Here is a 27,295-nt window from a genome sequence, read left to right as displayed (position 1 = left end):
CAGCCATCAGTAACCACGCACTGCCACAGCAGCCATCGGTAACCACGCACTGCCACAGCAGCCATCGGTAACCACGCACTGCCACAGCAGCCATCGGTAACCACGCACTGCCACAGCAGTCATCAGTAACCACGCACTGCCACAGCAGCCATCAGTAACCACGCACTGCCACAGCAGCCATCAGTAACCACGCACTGCCACAGCAGCCATCAGTAACCACGCACTGCCACAGCAGCCATCAGTAACCACGCACTGCCACAGCAGTCACCAGTAACCACGCACTGCCACAGCAGTCATCAGTAACCACGCACTGCCACAGCAGCCATCAGTAACCACGCACTGCCACAGCAGTCACCAGTAACCACGCACTGCCACAGCAGCCACCAGTAACCACGCACTGCCACAGCAGCCACCAGTAACCACGCACTGCCACAGCAGCCATCAGTAACCACGCACTGCCACAGCAGCCATCAGTAACCACGCACTGCCACAGCAGCCATCAGTAACCACGCACTGCCACAGCAGCCATCAGTAACCACGCACTGCCACAGCAGCCATCAGTAACCACGCACTGCCACAGCAGCCATCAGTAACCACGCACTGCCACAGCAGCCATCAGTAACCACGCACTGCCACAGCAGCCATCAGTAACCACGCACTGCCACAGCAGTCATCAGTAACCACGCACTGCCACAGCAGCCATCAGTAACCACGCACTGCCACAGCAGTCACCAGTAACCACGCACTGCCACAGCAGCCACCAGTAACCACGCACTGCCACAGCAGCCATCAGTAACCACGCACTGCCACAGCAGCCATCAGTAACCACGCACTGCCACAGCAGTCACCAGTAACCACGCACTGCCACAGCAGCCACCGGTAACCACGCACTGCCACAGCAGCCACCGGTAACCACGCACTGCCACAGCAGCCATCGGTAACCACGCACTGCCACAGCAGCCATCGGTAACCACGCACTGCCACAGCAGCCATCGGTAACCACGCACTGCCACAGCAGCCATCGGTAACCACGCACTGCCACAGCAGCCATCGGTAACCACGCACTGCCACAGCAGCCATCAGTAACCACGCACTGCCACAGCAGTCACCAGTAACCACGCACTGCCACAGCAGTCACCAGTAACCACGCACTGCCACAGCAGCCATCAGTAATCACGCACTGCCACAGCAGCCATCAGTAACCACACACTGCCACAGCAGCCATCAGTAACCACGCACTGCCACAGCAGCCATCAGTAACCGCGCACTGCCACAGCAGCCATCAGTAACCACGCACTGCCACAGCAGCCATCAGTAACCATGCACTGCCACAGCAGCCATGCGCCATTTCTGTTCATTACTCCATAATATTCTTTTCTCTTAAAGGGAAGAGGGAACCTGAACCATGAAAAGGAGATGTTTGCACAAGACCACCCTCAGGTGAAGACCCTGGAGGAAGCTGTGGAGATACTGAGACCTACGGCAATTATAGGTAAGAAGCAGTGGAAATTCCTAAACACGGTAAGGTCACTCACACTCATAATAACCCACTGAAATTCAGAGTTACAGATTACCCAGCAAGCTTATGGTGAAGCAGAACTCCTAGGAGTGTGTGAGGGGCTACAATGGTCCAAAAAGCCCCCTTACTAAAATGTTAAGCAAAACCAAAGTTTGCTTTCTTAAACAGAAGGTATTTGCTTTAATTCAGATTAGAGGGAGTATATGATGTCTCCCACAATGCATTACTGCTGAATATGCAAATCATCCTTTGTTGTCCCTGTAAGCTAAACACACCTCAAGAACCGCTGGAATGCAATGATGTGTCAGCTCGTTATTTGTACAGAGCCACAATAATCCAATATACAGACTACCGTATTTCCAATTGTTTGATCCTCATCAGTGCATGGCATGGATTAATGTGGCTCTATGGAGTAGGGCTTTTAACACACCTAGAGTTACAGACTACTCAGCAACTTGTGGTGAACCAGAACTCATTGGAGTGTGTTCAGAGCTACAATGGACCACAAAAAAAAACACCTCTTACTAAAATGTTAAGCAAAACAAAAATTTTGCCTTCTTAAAACAGAAATAATTTGCTATAATCCAGGTTGGAGTGAGCTTGAGATGTCTCCCAGTGCATCACTGCTGAATATATGCAAATTATCCCTTGTTGCCCCTGTATGCTAGACACACCTCCAGAACTTCTGGAATGCAATGATGTGTCAGCTTGTTAATTGTACAGAGCAACGATAATCCAACATATCCAATAATCCAGCATGAATGTTTCTGATTGCTTGATCCTCACCCCCCTCAAATTCACTAACTGATTTTGTGCACTTAATAAAACATTCCTATTCTTATTTAGTATTTATATAGCGCTGACATCTTCCGCAGCGCTGTACAGAGAATATAGTCTTGTCACTTATCTGTCCCTCAGAGGTGTGTATGCACCTTAGGTAAGATTTTGGCTAATCACTGTTGACCAGTTACGGTAGTTTTATTTATACAGATGATTTTTTTTTTTTGTATTGAAGATTTTTTTTTTCTGGTCTTTCCTTTCCTTAGGAGTCGCTGCAATAGGCGGAGCTTTTACTGAAAAGATACTGAAGAATATGGCTGCTTACAATAAACGGCCAATAATATTTGCACTAAGTAACCCGACCAGCAAGGCGGAGTGTACAGCAGAGCAGTGCTACCAGCTGACGGAGGTATAGCACCTGGCATCAGGCTTTCCTGGGCACACAGCTATCCACCCCTAGGTCACATGATTATCACCGCCCACATTTAAAGGAGCATCCCATGATGCAGCATTGAATAGGAATAATGTTTGTAATTTATATTATTTAAAGTATACCTGACCCAAAGTTAAGCTACCTAAGGTAAGCATAGTGGTATGTTCATGTAAGATCCACATAGCTCTGTGTGTTTTCCGTTCCTCTGCTCATTCCCTCCAGTCCCCGTAATCACTCCTTGAAAACTTTAACTTTTGGCTAAAGTCAGATTTTCAGACAGCAAGAGGCAGGCTTGCTGTGATGTTCCCTCCCATCACCCTCCCATTCTCTAAGGAATGCCTTATAAACAATAGGAAAAGAACAATGAGTAAAAGTTCATCTCGGATCCACTTTAAGGGGAATAAAGGAGGGAGCTGTGGGGGAGTTGTAGGAGGAGCCTCTTACTGTCTGACAATGACTTTAGTCACATTTTTCAGAGATTGAATACAGGGGCCGGGTATGTGGATCCAGCATGGAAATACCTCTCTGTGCTTACTTTAGGTAACTTTGCCATCTTCATTCCCTTATTACGAAGGTCGGTTGGGCTGTCATGCTGAGCTTTTGGCTATAGTTGTGTTCAAGTCACACACCTGCAACAAGCATGCAGCCAGCGGAGTCACACCAGAGTCACAGCATCTGATCTGCTGCTCATTCTGGGCCAGTGACTTGGGCCCCTTTTACACTTGCCTTGCATTACCCTGTTTTGCTGCCGGGTAACACAGCGACAAGGCAAGGCAATGGGGCCTAGAAAACTTATCGCAATGCATTGTGCTGGAAGTTTGATTGGTCGCTGACCCGCTGCAAAGTCAGCTGCGCGTTACCAAGGCGAAGCAGCATCGGAATGCATGCAAGTCAGTGGGCGACGCAGGGATTTTAAAGTTGTTGGTGGTGGTGCAACGCGCATGTGCAGAACGACAAAAATATGGCGGGGAACCCGGGAATCCCAGTGACGCACTTCCTATATAGCAGGCGCGGGGGGGGATGACATAGGACCTCATCGGGGCACAGGGTTATATGAATGAAGTTTTATGCAATGCATCGGGGGCGGAGCATAGCACTGCAACACATTGGCCAGGTGTAAAATCGGCCTTTTCGTATTAGAGGCAGAACATCAGGAGAGAAAAGTGAGGCAACTGCCATTGTTTACTAGAGAATGATAATGGCAGCTTCCATATTCCTTTCACTTCACATTCCCTTTAAGATAGCAGTGAGAGGTGGAGTAGAGAAGCAATATGTAGTGAAGCTGTGTCTTTAGAAATATGCTCCAGTATGGATATGTTTGTGGGGGTGGAGCAGAAAGTCTGATGTAATGCAGCAGTTGCAGAGGGGTGGGGCATAGATGTACAAGTATTGAGGGAGCATGGTAGGTAACATGGTGGTGTTCGGAGAAGAAACCTAAATGTAAAACATGACAGAGCAGAATTATGCAATCAAAATGATTGTGCTGCCATATTTAAGGAGCATAATTTTGGGGGGATTTGCGCATTATCACCATGTGACCAGAGTTGGGGAACAATAAGCTTCATGCAATGCAGGAGGCGTGACGTGGCGATGCAGGCGTGGCAGACATAGAAAGGCGTGGCTTAAACAGATGATGTAGATGCGTGTTGGAAAAACATAGCGCTGCCTGGAAGAGCAACATGAAATCAACACAACGTACCAACAAACGTAACAAAGACATATTATCTCCTCATAATGATGCCACCCCTATTTTGTTTGTTGCTTTGATCAGTCAAGCACTGGAGATGGGTGAACAGATGGTGAGATGGGTGAACAGGGCCACGAGGAAGACACAATGGCACTCATTGGTGATTAGACCATAGTGATTTCTAATGGTTTTCTAACCTGGAAGTGCCTGTCACCAGTGGTGTAACTAGAGGGGAGCAGCCCGTGCGATCACAGGGGGACCCAGTGCTGTTTTGGGGCCCCGTCTACAAACCTCCCTTTCCTCTGATACAGGGGGCCATGCTTCAGATCAGGTGGTTTTGGATGGCCACACTTTTTTTATGACCTTTGTAAGATGGGCCCCAAAGGCCATGAAGGGGACCAAGGGGATGCAAGGGAAGGTGTGTAAGCACTGGGGGGCCCCATAAATTGCAACTGCATGTGACCATCTCTCCTGAGCCTATAGTGACAGCTGCCTGCCTGCAAGCATTACAACATCACCTGACTTATAGCGCCTCCTATAGGTAGCTTTATCCTGTGATCTGAGCTCTCGCTCTATACTAAGGGCTTGATTCACAAAATGGTGCCAACTGTTAGCACGCTTGTGAAAAGCCCCTTATCACGCCAAAAGATGGTTAGGACGCGCTAATTAGAGCTCGTGCGCAAAGTCCCGCACAAATAAAAATGTGAGAGCGCAAAATCTGGTGCGTGCGAAACGTAGCATTGCGGTGCGTTGAAAGCGGCGCACCCGATGCTCCTATAAGGGCGCATTGAGTGCGACCTAAACATCACACTATGCTACTGACCGCGTCATGTCATGCCCCAGGACCACCTAACGCCGATCGGCGTAAAGTCCTGGGGCCAGGTAATGCAGGAGATTGCGTGCGCATCTCCTGCTTGGGCAACTGTTAGACGGCATGATCGCCGTCTATTTACATGTACAGCGCTGCATTCGGCAGCAGCGCTGTACTGGGGACAGCCGTGTGACACGGCTGCCCCCCTGGGACACTGGAGAGCGATCGGCTCTCATAGGCAGAAGTCTATGAGAGCCGATCGCCATGATTGGCTGGCTGTGGGGAGGAAGGGAAGGAAGATATTTAAAGAAACACACTTATTTTACTAAAAAACACTGATAATATTTGTACAAAAAAAAATAAACATGGGGGGAGCGATCAGACCCCACCAACAGAGAGCTCTGTTGGTGGGGAGAAAAGGGGGGGGAGGGGAATCACTTGTGTGCTGTGTTGTGCGGCCCTGCAGCTTGTGACTCTGTAACAAAAATTACAACGTTTTTTCTACCATCCTACAAGTTCCTAAACGTATTCTAATGTGTTCTGGCTCACTGCAGCACTTTGTACTATTAGGGCCCTTTTCCACCTGCAATCGCTAGCGTTCACGCTGAACGCTAGCGATTGCTGAATCGCAAAACCGGCGATTCCCCCGACGTTTGCGGCCGCGATTTTGCTATGCTATGCACTGCATAGCAAAATCGCGGCAATTATCGCTCCGCCGCGCGTTCGCGTTCCCGACAAAAGCGAATCGCGGTAGTGGAAATGACCTACCGCGATTCCTATGTTAAAAAGCAAACCGTAGCGATTGTAAAATCGCTAGCGGTTTGCGGTTTTGCGATTCAGCCAGCGCAAACGCGCTGGTGGAAAAGGGCCCTTACAGTCTCTGTAATAAATCAATGTATCTTTCCCTTGTCAGACTTGTCGGCCTGTGTCTGGAAGGCTGCCAAGTTCTTCAGTGTTGGTCTGTTCCTCTATGCACACTCTAGTGTGTGTTTTATTTACATAAGCCAGCAGCTTCTCTGCTATCTTATCAGTGATAGAAGAGAGCTGGATAAAAATCCTCCTCTGTGAAAGTAGCTGGCTGACACATACTGAGGGATTACAAACACAGGCACAGGCAGAGCTGTCTGCAGGAAGCCTGTAATGTTCAGTGCATGAGAGAAGAAGGGGACAGAAGGTAAACACACAAATGATCTTTTGAGATTCAAAAGGAAAGCTGTATACAGCCTGCTTGTGTATGGATGTATTTTCTATGTGTGGACATATTGTACATCAATCTACTTCCTGTTTTGGTGGCCATTTTGTTTGTTTATAAACCTTTTTAAAACTGTTTTTGACTACTTTTAATGCGTCGAGGAGCGGCGAAATTGTGACAGAGGGTAATAGGAGATGTCCCCTAACACACCGGTATTTTTACTTTTGTGCGATTTTAACAATACAGATTCTCTTTAAAACTGCAGTGGCCTATTTTACTAAAAATGGCCTGGTCACTAGGGGGGTTTAGCACTGAGGTCCTCAAGGGGTTAAGGTCGCACCCAATGCGCCCTTATAGGCACATCAGGTGCACTGTTTTCGTCGCACCGCAATGCGATGTTTCGCGCGCAAAGTCTTTGCGCGCGGGACTTTGCCCGTGGACTGATTCACCTTTCTGCGTGCTAACTACTTAGCACCCTAGTTAGCACGCCTAAAGCCTTTAGGTGTGCTAACTAGGTTAGCACCGAATAGTGAATCAGGCCCTTAGCGCGCAGTGTAATATGTGATAATCCATAGTGGATAGCGGAATCTGATAATCTTCCTCTTCTTCAGGGTCGCGGGATCTTTGCCAGCGGAAGCCCTTTCTCTAAGGTGACACTGCCGAATGGTCAGACCTTTTACCCGGGTCAGGGGAACAATGCCTACGTGTTCCCAGGAGTGGCTCTGGGAGTCATCGCTTGTGGCGTCAGGCACATCACCGAGGACCTATTTCTCACCACAGCTGAGGTAGGTGGCGCTGTCCTTTCTGTTAAGGGCCTGAGCCCACTAGCACAGTTGTGTATGCTTCTGTCTGCTTTTCAGCATCTGTAACATTGATGTGTTGTTGAAAAGCAGACGCAACTGCATTACTGGGCTCAGGCCCTAAACGATGCTGGGATCTCAAGACAACTACCTTGATTCAAAACTTAATGCAAAGATCAGGTTTATTGCAGACACGTGTTGGTCACTGGCCTTCTTTAATCATCACTGTATGGGGAATGCTGATACAGCAGTAGTAATAATTGTTGTCTCTTCCCAGGCCATTGCTGAAGATGTCACTGCGGAGCACTTGTCAGAGGGACGCCTGTACCCCCCACTCAGCACCATCAGGGAGGTCTCCCTAAAGATTGCTGTTAAGGTAGGTCATCAATGTACAGCTTAGGATGTGTGCACCTCATCCATGAGCCTGCTACCCTCCAGCCTGCCTGCTACCTTCCAACCTGCCTGTTACCCTCCAACCTGCCTGTTACCCTCCAGCCTGCCTTTTACCCTCCAGCCTGACTGTTACCTCCATCCTATCTGCTACCCTCTAGCCCACCTGCTACACTCAGCCTGCTACCCTCCAGCTTGCCTGCTACCCTCCAGCCTGCCCGTTACTCTCCATGCTGTCTGCTACCCTCCAGCCAGCCAGTTACCTCCATCCTGTCTGCTACCCTCCAGCCAGCCAGTTACCTCCATCCTGTCTGCTACCCTCCAGCCCGCCTGCTACCCTCAGCCTTCTACCTTCCAACCTGCCTGCCACTCTCCAGCCTGCCTGCCACCCTCTAAACTGCCTGCTACTCTCCAGCCTGCCTGTTACCCTCCATCCTGTCTGCTACCCTCCAACCTGCCTGCTACCCTCTAGCCTGTCTGCTACCTTCCAACCTGTCTGCTACCCTCCTACCTGCCTGCTACCCTCCTACCTGCCTGCTACCTTCCAACCTGACTGCTACCTTCCAACCTGACTGCTACCTTCCAACATGACTGCTACCCTCCAGCCTGCCTGCTACCCTTCAGCCTGTCTGCTATCTTTCAGCCTGCCTGCCTGCCTGCCATCCTCCAGCCTGCCTGCTACCCTCCGGCCTTCCTTCTACCCTCCAGGTTACCTGCTACCTTTCAGCCTGCCTGTTATCCTACATACTGTCTGCTACCCTCCAGCCTGTCTGCTACCCTCCAGCCTGCCTGCTACCCTGCAGATTGGTCTGCTACAGCCTGTGCTATACAGCTTTGCCGGGTCTTCCTTACTCCTAGCGGTATACATTCCAACCTGCCTGCTACCTTCCAACCTGCCTGCTACCTTCCAACCTGCCTGCTACCCTCCAGCCTGTCTGCTACCTTCCAACCTGCCTGCTGCCCTCCTACCTGCCTGCTACCTTCCAACCTGCCTGCTACCTTCCAACCTGCCTGCTACCCTCCAGCCTGCCTGCTACCCTCCAGCCTGCCTGCTACCCTTCAGCCTGCTTGCTACCTTTCAGCCTGCCTGCCATCCTCCAGCTTGCCTGCTACCCTTCGGCCTTCCTTCTACCCTCCAGGTTACCTGCTACCTTCCAGCCTGCCTGTTATCCTACATACTGTGTGCTACCCTCCAGCCTACCTGCTACCCTCCAGCCTGTCTGCTACTCTCCAGCTCTGCTGGGTCTTCCTTACTCTTAGCGGTATACATTCTGATTACTGTTGTACTGTAACACCAGTGGGTACGTGTGCCAGGGTCACACATAGGGTCAGGCAGAGCTGTATAGCGGCAGGCGCCTGGGGGTTCCTGGTCTGGATATCAGCAGCTGCAGGAGAAGAAGAGGAGCCATCTGACAGCAGGACCGGAGCCAGGGAAAGGATTGTGGCAATTGCAGTGAGACTTCTGCCAGAAACTTCTTATCTGCACGCTTGTTCGGGGTCTATGGCTGAAAGTATTAGTGGCAGAAGATCAGCAGGATAGCCAGGTAATGTGCATTGTTTAACCTCCCTGGCGGTATGATTCCTTCCTGATTTTAGGGTCTAAATCGGTACAATTTTTTCATGTGCTTTTAGACCCTAAAAGCAAGAAAAAAATACCACGAGAGAGCCTGGAGCAGCACCTGCACTTACTCACCTCCTTGGGATCCAGGGCTGCAGTTCTCCCTCCGTCCTCCGGGTGACACTGTAACCTTATAGTGAGATTGCCAGCTATTGTCATGACAGTCAGTGATCTCACCAAGGGAATGCAGAGCCTTGGTGGACAGGAAGAGGAAAGGCCGCCAGCGTCTGGATCGCCCGGGAGGTGAGTGAGAATGCCCACTGTGTGCAATGCTCTGCATGGACCTCCTGGCGGCTACCAAGAGTGTAGCTTGGGGTTACCTCTAAGGATATAAATAAAGGATATAAATATGGCAGTCTTCATAATTTTTGACATTGCGGATTAACTTTACAGATTTCACCACAACAAACAGAAATACAAATGCCACCTATTAAAGTGGGATTGTCAGCCATATAATAAAATTCCATTTACCCACTTCTCTGCATTTATTATGTAGTCTACATGCAGTCTGAATTGCAAGCATTCCAATATGATCATAAATGTTTCTGCTGTAATTAATCTTATCTAAGTCAGCCTGGCTCTATTCTACATTTCCAGGGAGACAGAAACATGTTTTCTCCCCTCCCACATTCCTGCTCCTCACTGATTGGCTGAGGGCAGTTCAGTGTGACACAAGGCTGAGAAGGGAAATACACCTCACCCCTCTTCTGAAGCTGCTGAAAAACGATCTTTGCTGTGCTCACATGTGTTTACAAAGCAAGTTAGATATGACAGTGCAGTTCCTACAGAGCTCAGTGGGGAGGAGGGATGGCAATGCATACACCATTTTATGCAGAGATGAAAAAAAAAGAATAAGGAGGAAATTACATCAGGATTGATTTCAATCAGAGGCAGTAAAGATGGAAAATGCCTGGAACAGCTTTCTCTTTATTTACTATATAAAATTCACTAAAATCAAAATGTGGACAGTACAATACATCTGTTACAGTAGAACAAGTATTTATCTACTTATGTATGTGTTTTTTTCCCTGGGATAGTATGGTTGTCCCTGTTGCTTTAATAAATATGGCTTGAGTTTAGACACTTTAAATATAGATTTAAATGCAATTAATACACAGATGTGAAAAACATAGCACAACCCCACGTTCCATGCAGGTTAGTCACACATTGAGCTGTATGTACTGAGGCAGCGTACAGCTGGGATATGCTGCCACCAATCCACAGAAGAGGAGGATGATTTGTGTACAGAATAGAGCAAAGCCATCTGCCCGTGTCTTATATGAGGCTAATGAGAATAATAATAGGTTACAGTTTAATTGCCATTATTAATAATCATTGTCCTTGTATGCTGGTGACGCTGTTAGCGGAGGGCCAGATCCAGCACTTGTGATTTATAGTTTACAGAGACGCACTTTATATTACAGTAATTATGCTTCTATAGCAGAGTCACTGGCAGTGGCGGCTCCAGGAAATTTTTTTAGGGGGTGCTATGCAGGTGCTGGACCAATTTCCAGGGGAGCTGACGACCTGCGGCGCGCGAAGCGCGCTGCGCCAAAAATGGGCGTGGCTACAACCTGCGGCGCGCGAAGCGCGCCGCGGCGAAAAAATGGGCGTGGTCATGACTGGATGAGGGCGGGGCTAACTGTAATTTAAAGTGAACCCAGGGTGAGAGTGATATGGTGGCTGCCATATTTATTTCCTTTTAAACAATACTAGTTGCCTGGCAGCCCTGCTGATCTATTTGGCTGTAGTAGTGAACTGAATTACACCAGAAACAAGCCATGCAGCTAATCTTGTCAGTTCTGACAATATTGTCAGAAACCCCTGACCTGCTGCATGCTTGTTCAGGGTCTATGGTTGAAAGAATAAGAGGCAGAGGACCAGCACGGCAGCCAGGCAACTGGTATTGCTTAAAGGGAGATAAATATGGCAGCCTCAATATTATTCTCACCTCGGGTTCCCTTTAAAAGTGCAACGCAAAGACAGAGGGCCCAAGTTTTGGTGACCCTTTTCCCAGAAAATTCACATAATTGTGCAGGTTTTCTCAAGAAAATACACGTAATGTGAGCAGATTTTAACAAAAAACACGTCCAATGACCCCAATATGCACAATCGTTATCAGATATGACCCCAATATGCACAATCGTTATCAGATATGGCCCCAATATGCACAATCGTTATCAGATATGGCCCCAATATGCACAATCGTTATCAGATATGGCCCCAATATGCACAATCGTTATCAGATATGGCCCCAATATGCACAATCGTTATCAGATATGGCCCCAATATGCACAATCGTTATCAGATATGGCCCCAATATGCACAATCGTTATCAGATATGGCCCCAATATGCACAATCGTTATCAGATATGGCCCCAATATGCACAATCGTTATCAGATATGGCCCCAATATGCACAATCGTTATCAGATATGGCCCCAATATGCACAATCGTTATCAGATATGGCCCCAATATGCACAATCGTTATCAGATATGGCCCCAATATGCACAATCGTTATCAGATATGGCCCCAATATGCACAATCGTTATCAGATATGGCCCCAATATGCACAATCGTTATCAGATATGGCCCCAATATGCACAATCGTTATCAGATATGGCCCCAATATGCACAATCGTTATCAGATATGGCCCCAATATGCACAATCGTTATCAGATATGGCCCCAATATGCACAATCGTTATCAGATATGGCCCCAATATGCACAATCGTTATCAGATATGGCCCCAATATGCACAATCGTTATCAGATATGGCCCCAATATGCACAATCGTTATCAGATATGGTCCCAATATGCACAATCGGTAGCAGATATGGTCCCAATATGCACAATCGGTAGCAGATATGGTCCCAATATGCACAATCGGTAGCAGATATGGTCCCAATATGCACAATCGGTAGCAGATATGGTCCCAATATGCACAATCGGTAGCAGATATGGTCCCAATATGCACAATCGGTAGCAGATATGGTCCCAATATGCACAATCGGTGGCAGATATGGTCCCAATATGCACAATCGGTAGCAGATATGACCCCAATATGCACAATCGGTAGCAGATATGACCCCAATATGCACAATCGGTAGCAGAAATGACCCCAATATGCACAATCGGTAGCAGAAATGACCCCAATATGCACAATCGGTAGCAGAAATGACCCCAATATGCACAATCGGTAGCAGATATCGCCCCAATATGCACAATCCGTAGCAGATATGACCCCAATATGCACAATCCGTAGCAGATATGACCCCAATATGCACAATCCGTAGCAGATATGACCCCAATATGCACAATCCGCATCACCTGAAAAAGAAAAGAAAAACCCATTTACTCACCTACAGCCAGAAGACCTTCTTTCCCGACCTCCTGTCCCGAGTCCCGACCTCATTGTGGCGCGCAGCGCCCGCGCGCCCACGATCCTCTTCCTTCCCGACGTCACCACGAGACTTCCTGCCTGCATGCAGAGAGCAGGGCTACGGGAAAATGGCCGCCCGAAGTCTGCAGAACAGGGCTCCGGGCGGCCATCTTACCGTAGCCCTGCCTGCTGCTCCGTGCTGCCGGTGTGTGAACTGACTTGGCGTCTTTTAGACGCCTGAAGTCAGTTCACTCCAGGGGGTGCTTTGGGGGTGCTTGGACAATTCTAGGGGGTGCTCGAGCACCCCCAAGCACCCCCCTGGCGCCGCCCCTGGTCACTGGTGATGGCCCTCCCAGTGATGTATGTAAAGGAGTCACACCTGCAAAGATAATGATGTGCATTAGCCCGATAGCATCTGCTTTGCAGTTAGCAGAATTCAGCTACAAACTCTTAAGGGGCCCATACACCTAACGATTTTCCCGCCGATATACGGCCGATTCGATCACAGTGATCGAATCGGCTGTGAAATCGCTGCGCACACCGCTGACAGAACGATCGATTTCCGTCCAAAATCATTTGTTCCCGTCGATTCCCGTCGATCCGTCCGTGCGGAAGATTTTTCTCGATCGCCGGCGGGTTGGGAGTGCTTCGATAGCGGCGTTCGAATGCCCGACGACCGACGCAATACAGCGGGTATACATTACCTGTTCCGGCCGGCGTGAGTCCCCTGGTCCCCGCTGTCTTCTTTCCGCGCTGGGTTCCGGACCGGCTGCAGCTACACAGAACTTCCTGTCCCGGCAGGAAGTTTAAACAGTAGAGCGCCCTCTACTGTTTAAACTTCCCCTGGACAGGAAGTTCAGTAGCTGCAGGAACGGTCTGGAGCCCGGAGCGGAGAAGAAGACAGCGGGGACCAGGGGACTCGCACCGGCCGGAACAGGTAATGTATGAGGGGGGGGGGGGGGGCTGATGGCGGCAGCTCCACAGATTGTGATCGGTTTCAGGCTGAAATCGATTCACAATCTGTTTGCAGTAAAGGTGGCCATACAATCCCTCTCTGATCAGATTCGATCAGAGGGGGATCTATCTGTTGGTCGAATCTGATGGCAAATCGACCAGTGTATGGCTACCTTTACTGAATTTTCCATTATAACAGGTTTCGTAATTAACACTTACTCATCTCTACATGAGAGAAACCGTAACCAAGGATTGAACTTCATCCCAATCAGTAGCTGATACCCCCTTTCCCATGAGAAATCTATTCCTTTTCTCAAATAGATTATCTGTATGGCTGATATTGTGGTGAAATCCGCAGTGTGATGTCAGGACCTAAATCCTGACAGTTTCCTGTCTGTGAACCTTGTTGCATTGTGGGAAATAATAGCTGTCTCCAACTGCTAAGCAACCAGTATCGCATACCTATGATTCAGCCGCCAGGAGATTTGGGCACAGGGTAAAGCTAATAAATGGCTCACCCTGCTCCTGCACAAGTCCTGGCAGCGTTACAGTAATTACTCAGAATCAAAATCAGATTTATTTAGCCACATGTGGCGAATGCCACACCCAGAATTATTTGTGGTACACACCGGCATTGAACATAGTGCAAAATTTACAAACATAGTGCAAAGATACAAAAAAACACAGACAGGATAGAAAAAAACATGCAGATATAGGGGCCTATTTAGCTCTTTAGCGGTAATGTGAGGTGACCGCGGGGCCCTGTTAGGAGGATATGCTGAGTGAGGGTCACTAGATAAGGAGCACAGCTTGGGGGAAGGAGTTCCTGTGTTGGAAGTTTTGGTGGGAATAGTTCTGTAACGGCGGCCTGAGTGCATGCAGTTGAAGAAGTGACTACCAGGGTGGTGGGGATCTAGCACAATCCTGTCTGCCCTGGTTCTTAGCCTGGATGCGTGAAAGAGGTCCAGTGGTGGCAGGGGTGTCCCAATGATTCTTTCTGCAGCATTGATCACTCTTTGTCATTTGTACTTGTCGCTTGCGGTGGGATCTGCATACCATACGATGATAGAGGAGCAGCGGATAGACTCTATGGTAGGCGTCAGGCCCGGCCCTAGACTTTTTGCGGCCCTAGACTTTTGCTGGTCCGACCCCCCCCTCCCCGCCGCTAGGCCCAATACCCCCTTCCTGCCCACTATCCCTCCAGCTCGGGCAGCCCCCCACACCCACGGACGGGCGGGTGCCCCCCCCCCCAAAAAAAAACTGCCGCCTGAGGGAAAAGTTTCACCCCGCCTCATGAGCGGGCCGGCCCTGGTAGTCATGTAGAAGCTTGTCATCAGCTCCTGGGGCATACCGAACTTCTTCAGTTGTCTCAGGAAGAACAGCCTTTGACAACTGTTCTCCAGGCTGCCATGGATAGTGGAGAAGCATGTCATTCACCTTCAGTGGCTAAATTACAGTATTTTTGTAGTAAGTTGAGCTCCGTCTTCTGACGGTGCCCAAAATACTCAATGAGCGCTGCTATAGCAGTAATTCCTATTGTTACCTATGGTGGCGCCAGCTGCGCCCAAATCTCCTGCGCTGTTTTTACAGCGCTCGATCAGTATCTCCCTCTGTGCATATGTATATCTATGAAAAAAAAACAACCTTTTAGCCAATCGCATTGTTAGGGGGTGTGGTTATAGATAATGGCAGTTGGTGCTGTTGTCTAGTTTTTTTCATGTCTGCCAGTAGTTAAGATGATTATATGCGGCTGATTGTGAATGAAACAACAAATTACATGGCAAATATCAATCATTTATTGATCTCTCTTCTATTTCTTATCTTCTCACTTTGCAATGTATTTTGTGCTTAAGTGTGTCTCTAGACAGACAAAAAACCACTATAGAGGTGTCATTGGATTCGATTCATAAAGCATTACCACATAAGGTAATGCAGATAACAGCTGACTTTACTGAGCATTTAGCAAAGTGTCAATTCATAAAGGCTGTTACTGCATGGCAAGCTGCAATTACCGAGCAGTGAGATAAATTACCGACTTGTGCGGTAAATACCTCAACACGTCAGTAAGTGTCAATTCATTAAGACTAGAACATGCGGTAAAACCCAGAACATATGCTGTGGTATGTGGGAAACAGTGCAGGGGCCGGGACTCACAGAAGCTGAGAGGGATTCCCTATGACTGACAGGAGCAGAGAGCCAATAGAAACAGCCTCTGTTTCCTGCAAGTCTCGCTGATCTGATGCTAATAGGATGCGATAGGTTCTTGGGAGGAACAAAGGTGCATACACACATCACACTATAGTCTTTGGAAAATGAAAGATCACAGACCAATCTTACCACCCTTCATGTAGTATGAGAGCCATACTCTACACAGTCTATTCTATGGAGCTGAACTCCCCATCAGACAGAAATCTTTGCAAGATGCTGCACACACAGATGCTGTACAGACACAAAACATCTGTAGCTGCAAAAGATCTGTTCCTGCCAAAAATCCATTCCTGCAAATTGCAATGATAGTCTATGAGATCTGAAGATCATCATACACACATGATTTAACTGACATTCATCTGCAGATCAGATCGACCAGGATGGATTTTCAGATCTGCAGATGATTGCTTGATCTGCAGATGAATGTCAGTTAAATCATGTGTGTATGATGATCTGCAGATCTCATATAGACTATCATTGCAATTTGCAGGAATGGATTTTTGGCAGGAACAGATCTTTTGCAGATACTGATCTTTTGTGTCTGTACAGCATCGGTGTGAGCAGCATCTTGCAAAGATTTTTTTCTGATGTAGAGTTCAGCTCCATAGAAAAGACTGTGTAGAGTATGGCTCTCATACTACATGAAGGGTGGTAAGATTGGTCTGTGATCTTTCATTTTCCAAAGACTATAGTCTGATGTGTGTATGAGCCTCAAGCTTTTCTACCCTCCAGGCATCGGAGGAGACAGAGCAGAACAAAGAGGTTTCCCCCGCAGCCCTTCAGATGTTTAACCCTTTAGGTTCCTGTTTGAAGATGCGGAGGAGCAAGTGGGGTAATCATCTAAACCTGGCATATTTAATGGAGTTCTAAACTGTGGCAATAAAATAAAGTGTTAAGAAAGACAAATGGAAAGATTCAGAGGGAACAGAGGCAGTACAACAAACAGTATAACAAACATGTACATTCCAAAGGGATGTGGGGATGCCCCTTACTATTGTAATGCCCTCACTGCACTAAACAGCAGGTAACAACACAGAGACCACTTCACACTCTTCTGCTGTTACCTAACAGATTTTTGTCAAGTGAAGCCCATTTTTTGGTTAATAAATTCGAACTTCTACCGCACCTGTGAACATTTTTATGAATTAGCAAACAAAAGTCTAAAATACTGAATGCAGTATTTTAATGACCTAATTTGTTTTTTAATCGCACAACCTTTTATGAGTCGAGACCATTGTGGCCAGGCAGAAAGCAAATGGCCAGCTTAAAGAAACTCTAAAAACCTGATTTTAGGAGGCTTCACTTTAAAAACCTCTTTAACATAATTGCCCTACCTAAAATGATGCATCCACATGGCTGAAAATTCAATTAATCACCCCTAACTTCCTGGGCAAAAATCCACGACTTTCTTGATCGTTGATTTTGCTGCCCTAAGGAGGCAGAGCTTTGTGCTGTAGCTCTGCCTTTAGTCCAATCAATCTGCGCAGATCGCCGCCTCTCCCCTGCCCCTCTCAGTGTAAGAAGACTGAGAGGGGCGGGGAGAGGCTGCGATACGCGCAGATGGACGCGTGTAGAGGCAAAGCTGCAGTCCAAAGCTCTGGCTCTATGCGGAAGCGCTCCCCGCAATGTTCCCCAGGGAGTTTGGGGTGATTAATCGCGTTTTCAGCCACGGGGATGCAGTGTTTTAGGTAGGGCAATTATGTTAAAGAGGTTTTTAAAGTATGATTTTTTTGGAGACTTCAGTGTCTCTTTAAGGCTGGGATATATTATAATATTTGCGATCTTGTGAATATGCCTCTGAAGAATTAGATTTTATCCATGAAACGTGTCAGGCAGTCTTTGAACTTTGTATGTGGAGTTATATGCTACTCTTCAGGTTATATAAAAACCAGGAGGTGTTTGTTAAACAATTGTTACTTTTCTTAATTGTTATTATATGTGAACTGTTACAAATAAATGTGAGGCATTTAGAATACTAATGTCCTGTTACCTCCTCCATTTAAACCCCAATTTGTAAAATTAGGCTTAAAGAATTATGTACTGGGGGAGGGGGCTTATTGTATAACCAGTTCGGCCTATCTGGACGAGCTTCCTCGTCCAGATAGGCACTGCTGCTGCCGCCGGCTGGTGCACGCGATCGGGCGCGCTCCCGCTGCCCGCCGCTAGTCCCCCGATCAGTGAATGGGAATATAATTCCCATTCACCGATCTAACTTCCCCGCAGAAATACCAACGCTTTCTCTCCAGAGAGCGTGGTATTTCTGCCCCCAGGAAACTTCTTCCCAGCATTTTAGTTCCTGGATGCGAGATCGTTCGCATCCAGGACTTTTTTCACTGTGGCCATCTTGTGGCCAAATAGTAAACTGCACCAAAATACATTTTTAATAAAAAAAAAAAATATTATTTTACATTTAAAATTAGCAGTTTCCCTCCCACACCAAAAATTACCCACATGCACTTTTTTTTATTAAAAATAAAAATAAAAAATACAAAAAACAAAAACAACATAAATAGTTACCCAAGGGTCTGAACTTTTTAAATATGCATGTCAAGAGAATATGTTATTATATTATTTAAAATGATAAGCTTATAAATAGTGATGGACGCAAATTGAAAAAATGCACCTTTATTTCTAAATGAAATATCGGCACCATAAATTGTGATAGGGACATCGTTTAAACGGTGTAATAACCGGGACAGATGGGCAAATAAAATACATGAGTTTTAATTACGGTAGTGTATATTAATTTCAAACTATAATGGCCAAAAACTGAGAAATAATGAATTTTTTTCATTTCTTTCTTAATCTTCCTGTTAAAATAGATTTAGAAAAAAATAATTCTTAGCAAAATGTACTACCTAAAGAAAGCCTAAAATAGTGGCGGAAAAAACAAGATATAGATCAATTCATTGTGATAAGTAGCAGTAAAGTTATAGGCGAATGAATGGGAGGTGAACGTTGCTCGGATGCATGAGATTTTCGGACTGCGGTGCTGAACCGGTTAAAGTGTAGGCTTTGTAATTTAATGGGTGTCATTAAGCTACATATACACCGGCGTACCTACCGGGAAAGCGACCCCCTCAGCCGCAGGGGGGCCCAGGGCTGCTCTGGGGCCTGCTCACTGTGCGCGGGGGGAGCGCTGCTCTGGACCCCCCAGCAAGGTGCTCAACTGGCCGCAGCTTCTGATAGACGCTGCGCCAGTTCATTCCCCGCAGCCCCGCTCCAGCAGCCTGCACTGCATAGTCTCCGGCAGGCAGAGCAGGGCTACGGCAAGATGGCCGCCGAAGCCCTGTACTGGAGACTATTTGTGTCTCCAGTACAGGGCTTCGGCAGCCATCTTGCCGTAGCCCTGCACAGTGCCTGTCAGCGCGGGAGATGTGCTGCAGTGCACAGGAGGATCGTCAGGGAGCTGAGAGGCCTGGAGAGACTCGTGTCTGCTGCCCACATTACGATATTTTGGTGACTGACTGCTGCCCACATTAGGATTTTCTGGTGTCTGCTGCCCACATTAGGATTTTCTGGTGACTGCTGCCCACATTACGATTTTCTGGTGACTGCTGCCCACATTACGATTTTCTGGTGACTGCTGCCCACATTACGATTTTCTGGTGACTGCTGCCCACATTGCGATTTTCTGGTGAACTCTGCCCACATTACGATTTTCTGGCCCACATTATGATTTTCTGGCGAACACTGCCCACGTTACCATTGTCTGGTGAATGCTGTCCACGTTACGATTTTCTGGTTGAACTCTGTCCACATTACGATTTTCTGGCCCACATTACGATATTCTGGTGAACGCAGTGCCCACATTACGATTGTCTGGTGAATGCTGTCCACGTTACAATTTTCTGGTGACTGGTGTCCACGTTACAATTTTCTAGTGACTGCTGCCCACGTTACAATCTTCTGGTGACTGCTGCCCACGTTACAATTTTCTGGTAACTGCTGCCCACATTACGATTTTCTGGTGAACTCTGCCCACATTACGATTGTCTGGTAAAATGCTGCCCACTTTACAATTAATTTACAGTGAAACGCTGCCCCATTACGATTATTTGGCACCTATGGGGGGGCCCCATCCAAATATTCGCAGGGGGGCCCAGTGATTTCTAGTTACGCCCCTGTACATATAACTGGTCGTTTTGTACTGCTGCTCATTGTACTGTGATATTGTCCTTGGTATTTATTTGCTGGATGCGTGAAATGTTTTCTTTATCTTGTTTTAGATTGTGGACTACGCCTATAAGAACAACATGGCGTCCTGGTACCCAGAACCCAAGGACAAGGAAGCCTTTGTGAAATCTTTCATCTACAGCCCAGACTATGACTCTTTCGCCATCGACAACTACCGATGGCCGGAGGCAGCGATGCAGATCCAGGATGTGTAGCCCCTGGTGTCTCCGTTCTCCATTTGCACTGTCCAGACCTCCGGGAGTGTCCCTCGATTCTCACAAACTCATAGCAACGTCTCCTGAAGATTACAACAGTCCAGAAATCACCAAGAATGAACGTAACACAAGCAGTACCCAGCTTGCAGGGAACCGGCTCCTGTTCATCAGATACTCTACACATCCATAAACACCACCCAATATTTGTTTCTAGAGAAAAGCAGTGTACAGACATTGGGATAAATGTCACCCGAAACATTCATGATTGCTCTGGGTGACAATTTATCCCAATCACCATACATATGATTTGCTCGACTCCCCGCCCATAGGAAGGGGAGGGTCAAGACAAACAGGAGGTGTCCCTCTGTAGGTTGTAGAAGAAACTACAATGGCTGTCAGCCAGGTAGAATCTCGGTTGAGAGGATCGTTGAAAGGGACGACTCCTACTTGAGTAGGACACCTGTACGTAGATGGGATTTTCACCCAAAACAATAATTGTGGGTGATGAAAAGCTAATGAATGTACAAAGCTTTATCCTCTAGTTGTCACTATGTACTCTCTAGTCTTATGTCCCCATCGCTGAGTGTGGCCCCCCTCCACATCACCATCGGGGCTGTGCAGCTCCTTTTCCTGAAGCGTGGACACGCAGAAGCCCTCCCGCGCATATGCAGTACCATGGAGCCCGTGGCTCTGGCTTACCGCGCATGCGTGGGCAGGCTCGATTGGCTATTGCGTGGCCCCGCTGCAGGAAGAAGAGCTGCTTCAATAAGATTAGCGACAATGCCTTGCCAATAATCTTCCGGGGGGATGCGCTCAGCGACGGGGGACAATAGGGGAGGTACCGTAAGCCTCAATAAGATCCTGAGGCTTCCCTCTTTTTAGGTAAGTATCTAATTTTGTACCTGAGCTTCGGCTCGGCTACTCTTTAACAGAATGTTAATTTAAAGCAAACCTGTGTTTGTCAAAGGGAAACGTTAGGTTCTCACCTCGGTAGAGGGAAGCCTATGGATCCAACATAGTTAGGCTTCCCACATCTTTCTCCAGACCACCTGTTCTCGCCAAGACCTTCTCAGAGCTCGCGGCCGCACTGTGCAGTCGTAGGACAGCTTGCGTCTGCGTAGTAGCATGGCTTGCTTCTACACGGTAGCACGGCGCCCCTTGACAGACAAAGCCATGCCTAATTGGCTCAGTGATACCGCACAGGTGCGAGCCACATGCACAGTGCAACCATTCTTTGTCAATGAGCTTTTGTCAACGAGGTTTGGAGGGTCCCCGGGTTGCACCGGCAAGGTGGAGAGTGACAGGGGAAGCCTCAGAGGCTTCCCTCTACTGAGGTAAGTATCTAAATTTGGCACTTTTTTTCCTTACATGTACAGTTTAAATGAGGCCTTGTGTACACAAACTCGTGTCACACTGGAGACTTTATAGTTGTGACCAGTGCCCGAGTCACATAACACACCCGTTAAACTCATCTGCTGTCACCAGCAGCCACATGTAGTTGGAGAGTGCTATAGCTTGTAGCAGTGGCCTTCGGGAACCTGTCATCGAGGATAGAAGAGCTATGGAGTCTCTCGTGTGACCTGTCACTCGGTCCTTCTGATTTTATTATGGGATCAGCTGTGTGTCAGGGAACTAACCTGCTAAAAGGGAAATCGCTACCTAGCATTACTCTATGAAAGGTACCCCACTGTGACTATAGGAGGGGTATCCATGGTCTGCCTGCTGCCTCCCCCAGAAGCAGAGGGATGGTGGTTTTCTATGAAGTCCTGTGATGGCCACATGTAGCACATTTTCTGATTTTGCTGCCTTATCAAAAAGCATCAGAGGAGTGGAAGAAACCACTAGAAATAGTCGGTGAGATGCAAAAAATTCCTGCAGCAGAAGGAAGGCAGCACCCACCAGCATCAACAGGCGACAAGCTTCGGTCAATCGCCTACTTGACCTGGAGGAGTACAATTAACGGCGATCAAGGAAAGACCCAGCACCATCTACAAAGTAGTCTAAAGTAGTTACTTCATTGTATTTATACACTTAGTACATCGAACTACACAGTATATAGGCATTCTCCAGCAGCAGCCAATCAGAACAATGCTGCACCGCTGTTTTGTTGGAGTCCGGTGAGGTGCTGATGCGATACATCCCAAAGATGGATCACGTTTTCCACCATAAGCTTACGGATTGGTTAGCATTTTGGTCTCTAATGCTTTTTATTGGTGACAGTGGGTTGATTTCTAGTCTCCAGTTAGCTTTGCTTCTGCTGAATTGTTGACTCCTCCCCCGTGTTTGCCATTGAGTTTTATTGGTCAGCACCAGGTTGGTACAAAAGTCATCTGATTATGACTCCTCAGTTTTTGAAACTTACGGCTCCAAAATTGCTCCTACTCCTTAGTCTAATACTTCGTTACCAGAGTTGTGGAGTTGGTACTAAAATCATCCGACTCTGTCAATGAAACCACCGACTCCCCAAAAAATGCTCCGACTCCTCGACTCTGCCTCCACAGCCCTGTTCAGCACAGTGGTGCAGCTTTGTTCTCCGATTGGCTGGTTTTCTGAGCAGACATATACTGTATAAAGTTTGAGGTACTGTGTTTCCATTGTATAGCTCTGGACAAGCTTGAAAAAGAGAGGATGCTCCTTTTCAATCAGTTGCTACTGACAGTCTTCTGTAAGATGTTCAATACAATTAACTACTTTGAAAACAGCGCTGAGTCATTCCCTGATCGCTAATAATTCCTACTTGCAAATTTACTGTAACCTGTAGGCATCGTGGAACTGGGCCAGTGAAATGCTCTCCCTGGTGATCTTGATTGGCCTAATTTCAGGCTGCAAGCAATTTGCATTAAATATGGGAATAATGTGCATCTCATTGACAATCTCTTGTAACCATTTCTGTTCGCTGCTCAGAAATATAGACTTTCCCAGAATTTAGAGTTCCAGCACCATTAACAAATTTGTTTTGGAAAGTGTTGAAATGAGTTTAAACATTGTTTGCGTTCTTATTGCGCTCTGTCCACTTTGGGGAATTTTTCTTCACTTCCCGTTCCCTGGGATCTCTGTGACTTCACTAGAAGAACTGGTGCTCTTGGGGACAGGAAATAAGGGACAGAGATATATATTCTGACTCTTCCCTCGCTTACAGATAATTCTCATGCTTGCTGACTAACCACTTCCTGTCAGGGCAGGAAGTCAGGAGTGTTCACTCAGATTAAGTCTCAGACCGTAATAAAAACACAAAAGAGGTTCCTTCTCAGTTCTAGGGAAATCTTTTAGCTTTGAATAGTGTGATTTAACTTCCCGACCACTGAAAACTTTACAAACCACTAAACTGCATCGTTAGGAACCTGAAGTAAGAGGAATACAGAGACTGCCATCCTCATTCCATTGTAAACAATGCCGGTTGCCTGGCTGTCAAGCTGAGCTGTAGTTGTTGTTGAGTCACTCAGCTGCATCAAGCATGCAGCCAGCGGAGTCACAGCATCTGATCTGCAGCTCTTTCTGGGCCAGTGACTAAAAAGGCGGAGCAAAAAAAAAAAAAGATTATTTTTGATTTGATTGTTTTGGTCGAATAAACGGGAAAATCAAATGTTTTTATTGTACCATGTATGGGCACCATTAAACGCACCTGAGTTTAGATTGGGGAAAAATGGGTGCGTCTGCGTCCCCCCAGCTGCCAGGTCTTCCTCCACATCTGTCAGCCGCCTCCAAGCTGTCTTTGTTTGGCACCCCACCAAGCTAATATTGACCCCACTGCAGGCCCTGCAGAGTATGGCGACAGTGCAGCGCACTCATGTGTCCGACCAGCTCGCTCCTTCCTGTCTGTGACTTCTCTTTTCCTCCTGCGGTGGGTCCACTATAACTTGGTAGAGGGCAAAAGATATTTGGGGGGGAGGAGGGACCTAGTGCTGGCCCTACTGTATAATCCCTGAGATGCAAAGACATTTCCCTCCAATGATAGTGTTTGTGTGTGTGTGTGGGGGGGGGGGGGGGGGGGGAATTAATCAGGTGGAGTGAAAAAAATATAAAACATTGTTTTATGAGGGATAATGACCTATATGTTACAGTGGCAAAGCTTCCAAGTCTGGATGAAGTTGTTTCTAACTGCAGCCAGGATGAGGAGTGTAATTTATGGGTGTGGTCCTTGTAGGGTTAAGGGAGGGAGGAGTCAAACCACTAGCATGCTGCCAATAGGGATGCACCTGGAAAAGTAAATTATGACGAGGTAAGTATCCATTTTCCTGACATATCTGCCAGGCAGAAAGCTGAAATCATGTTTATCGAAAATTTTGAAATGTAGAAGTCCAAAGTGGGGGCGGCTCTTTTATCAACGATGGTGGAATGTTACTTTACGTGAATCTGTCACTTTGTCTATCACATCCAGCTGAAGAACACCAGGCTGCAGAGCCGGATCATCCACAAGGCAAACCTAGGCATCTGCCTAGGGCCCGAAGAGATTCTTGGGGCCTGGTGGATGCTAGCCCCCACCAACTCTAATTAAAATAGCCAGGTGACATCAGCGGTGGGTAAAAAGTGCTATCTTACCCAGGGCCCTATTTTATTTTAATCCTTTTCTGCCAGGGGGGAGCGTCTAGGGTGGCTCTACCGCTGGAATATCAACCGATTTGTAAACTGTGCCGTTTAATATCATCAGCTCGGCTGCCCAGAGAGTCTAAGCTAATCAATGTGTCTGTAAATGGTCTGTTCTGTATAATAAGTGGCTATTCTGTTAGCTGTGACGTCTGTCCTGATGTATACGTGTTCTGGAATATCTGTCGTTGGATGACTTCTTAAAGCCCCTTCAAAAGGGAAAAAATCTCCTGAACAATTGACTCTACAATGGATCGGGTACAGTTAATGATGCCAATTGATGATGAACAATCGTTCTATCAATTGTTTTGTCGATCCAAATTTTGGAACAATTCTTTTAGTCTGATCGGATATCTTATTGTTTGTTTGCAATGATCAGATCCAATGGTTGATCGTTTGGGATCCTTAATGGGCACCATACACGGTACAATTTTTTCATTTTTCTTCAATCCGAAAAATTCAATCGATTATTCCATTTGGTCGAATAGTTTTTTAAATTATTTTCGAGGTACAAAATTTTTCCAAAAATCTGATAAAAATGCTCGAAATAAAGAAAAAGTTGGTTAATCTAATGCCTGGTACACACCATGCAATTTCCCATCAGATAGATGGTTGATAATTTCCGACAGATCCGATTGGATTTCCGATCATTTTTCTGATCGATTTTCTGATCACTTCTATGGAAATCGATCAGAAAAATGATCGGAAATCGGATCGGAAATAAATCTATTCGACCCATCTTTGTGACGGGAAATTAAAGGGTGTACCAGGCTTTATGGTGTTTTCGTATACAACTTACCGTGCATTATACAATTTCACAAACCATCACACGGATTTTTCCATCATGTCCAATCAGATTTTTATAAAAAAAACGGAATAATTGTTTGTTTTTCCTTGATCAAAAAAAAAGATCCTTTTGATTTTCAATCCGATTGTTTTGGTCAAAAAAAGGTAAAATCGAACATTTTAATTGTACCATGTATGGACACCCTAAGTCTGATCCCCACAGAGCGAGCGTCAGGAGTCTGCTGTTATGGCGGTTATAATGTACTGTATAAGCACTGACTGTACTGTGATGGAATGATGCTGTCCTATGCTTGGACCACCCGGGAACTTTCATTTTGTACCTCTTATTTCCTTTTAACAATAAATCTGCTTGTTGTAAAGCCCGGGCTGGTGTGTGTCTTGCAGCTCTGCAGTCTATCCTGGTGTGATCACATTCCGATTCCTCCGAGCTGCAGTGCTAATAAATTCTACATTGTATCTGGAGTGTTAGCAAGTATGATAGGTTTATATAGAGAATAGATTCCCAGTGATATCACAGCCCAGCTATACTTAGCATATTATATACATTCTGTACAATAAAAAGCTAATCTGTATACGGCTTTTCTCCTGGCAGACACAAAGCGTCTGAGAGCTGCGGCCACAAAGTGTGATCAGTAGCCCACCCTGGCGCGTTAACGTAACACTGAAGCGGAAAAAAACCTTATGATATAATAAATTGGTTGTGTAGTACAGATAATTACTAGAATATTAGAAGCAAAGAAAATATTCTCATATTTTTATTTTCAGTTATAGGGTGTTTTTTTATAACATTGCATCAATCTCTAATATTTGCAGTTTACACAACACTCAGCATTCTAAATGATTTTTATAGAGCAGGCCAGTGAACTTTTGAACTGTCCTTTGCAGGAAAAAAAAACAATACAGTTAGACACTAGAGATAACAAGCTTCAGAAGACACAGCTCTCTGTGACTTTGGAAGTCGTAGAGCTCAATGGCTCTTTTGCATAGATAACTGGAGTTTACCTCTTCCTGTACTGGAAACAATATTAGACGTATGTCTCTGCTCCTCATGTTTTATTTCTTAGCTGTACTACACATACAAATCACTATATCATAATTTTTTTATGCTTTACTGTCTCTTTAAAGTGACACTGAAGTGAAAAAAACCCTTATGATATAATGAATTGTATGTGTAGTACAGATTTCAGTTATATAGCTATTTTTTATCTCATATTTGCAGTTTAAAAACTACACTCTGTACTTTAAACTATGAAACAGAACAGAGCTAATGAACCTTTGAACTCTCCTGCAGTAAAACCTTATCGGAAGCTGTTATCATTGTTTCTTTGATGTATAAGTACTTCAGAAAACAGCACTGTCTTTAACCCAAGTTGGGTTGGAAAGCTCAGAGACGTTTGTTTGCATAGATAACTGAAGTTTCTTAACTCTTCCTGTACTGGAAACAATATGAGACTCCTATCTGTGCTCCTAATGTTTTATTTCTTAGCTGCACTACACATACAATTCATTATCACATAAGTTTATTTTCAGATTCCCTTTAAAGGGCAACTAAAGTAAGAGGGATATGGAGGCTGTCCTATTTATTTCCTTTTAAACAAAACCAGTTCCCTGGCTGTCCTGCTGATTGTTCATGCATCAGTATTGTCTGAATCACCCGAAACAAGCATGTCTTATAAAAACTTCAGTCAAACATGCATTTTCACAGTCTATGGCTAAAAGTATTACAGGCAGAGCATCA

At 46.4% G+C, this 27,295-nt stretch overlaps 1 protein-coding gene across 3 annotated transcripts in view; it reads left to right on the top strand.

The window, feature by feature from the left end:
* The window catches only part of ME3 (malic enzyme 3), a 212,096-nt gene extending 190,864 nt beyond the window's left edge, over positions 1-21,232 (top strand). For all 3 annotated transcript variants that reach the window (XM_068266772.1, XM_068266773.1, XM_068266774.1), the window contains exons 11-15: positions 1,387-1,492; positions 2,566-2,708; positions 7,034-7,207; positions 7,500-7,598; positions 20,005-21,232. In XM_068266772.1, the coding sequence (XP_068122873.1) occupies positions 1,387-1,492; positions 2,566-2,708; positions 7,034-7,207; positions 7,500-7,598; positions 20,005-20,166 (684 nt within the window). In that variant the 3' untranslated portion in view covers positions 20,167-21,232. The remainder of the gene's footprint in view (positions 1-1,386; positions 1,493-2,565; positions 2,709-7,033; positions 7,208-7,499; positions 7,599-20,004) is intronic.
* Positions 21,233-27,295: the final 6,063 nt, after the last annotated feature.

This window comes from Hyperolius riggenbachi, chromosome 2 (genome assembly GCF_040937935.1).
Source record: "Hyperolius riggenbachi isolate aHypRig1 chromosome 2, aHypRig1.pri, whole genome shotgun sequence".
Classification (NCBI taxonomy): Eukaryota; Metazoa; Chordata; class Amphibia; order Anura; family Hyperoliidae; genus Hyperolius; species Hyperolius riggenbachi.
This window is presented reverse-complemented; position numbering and strand designations above follow the sequence as displayed.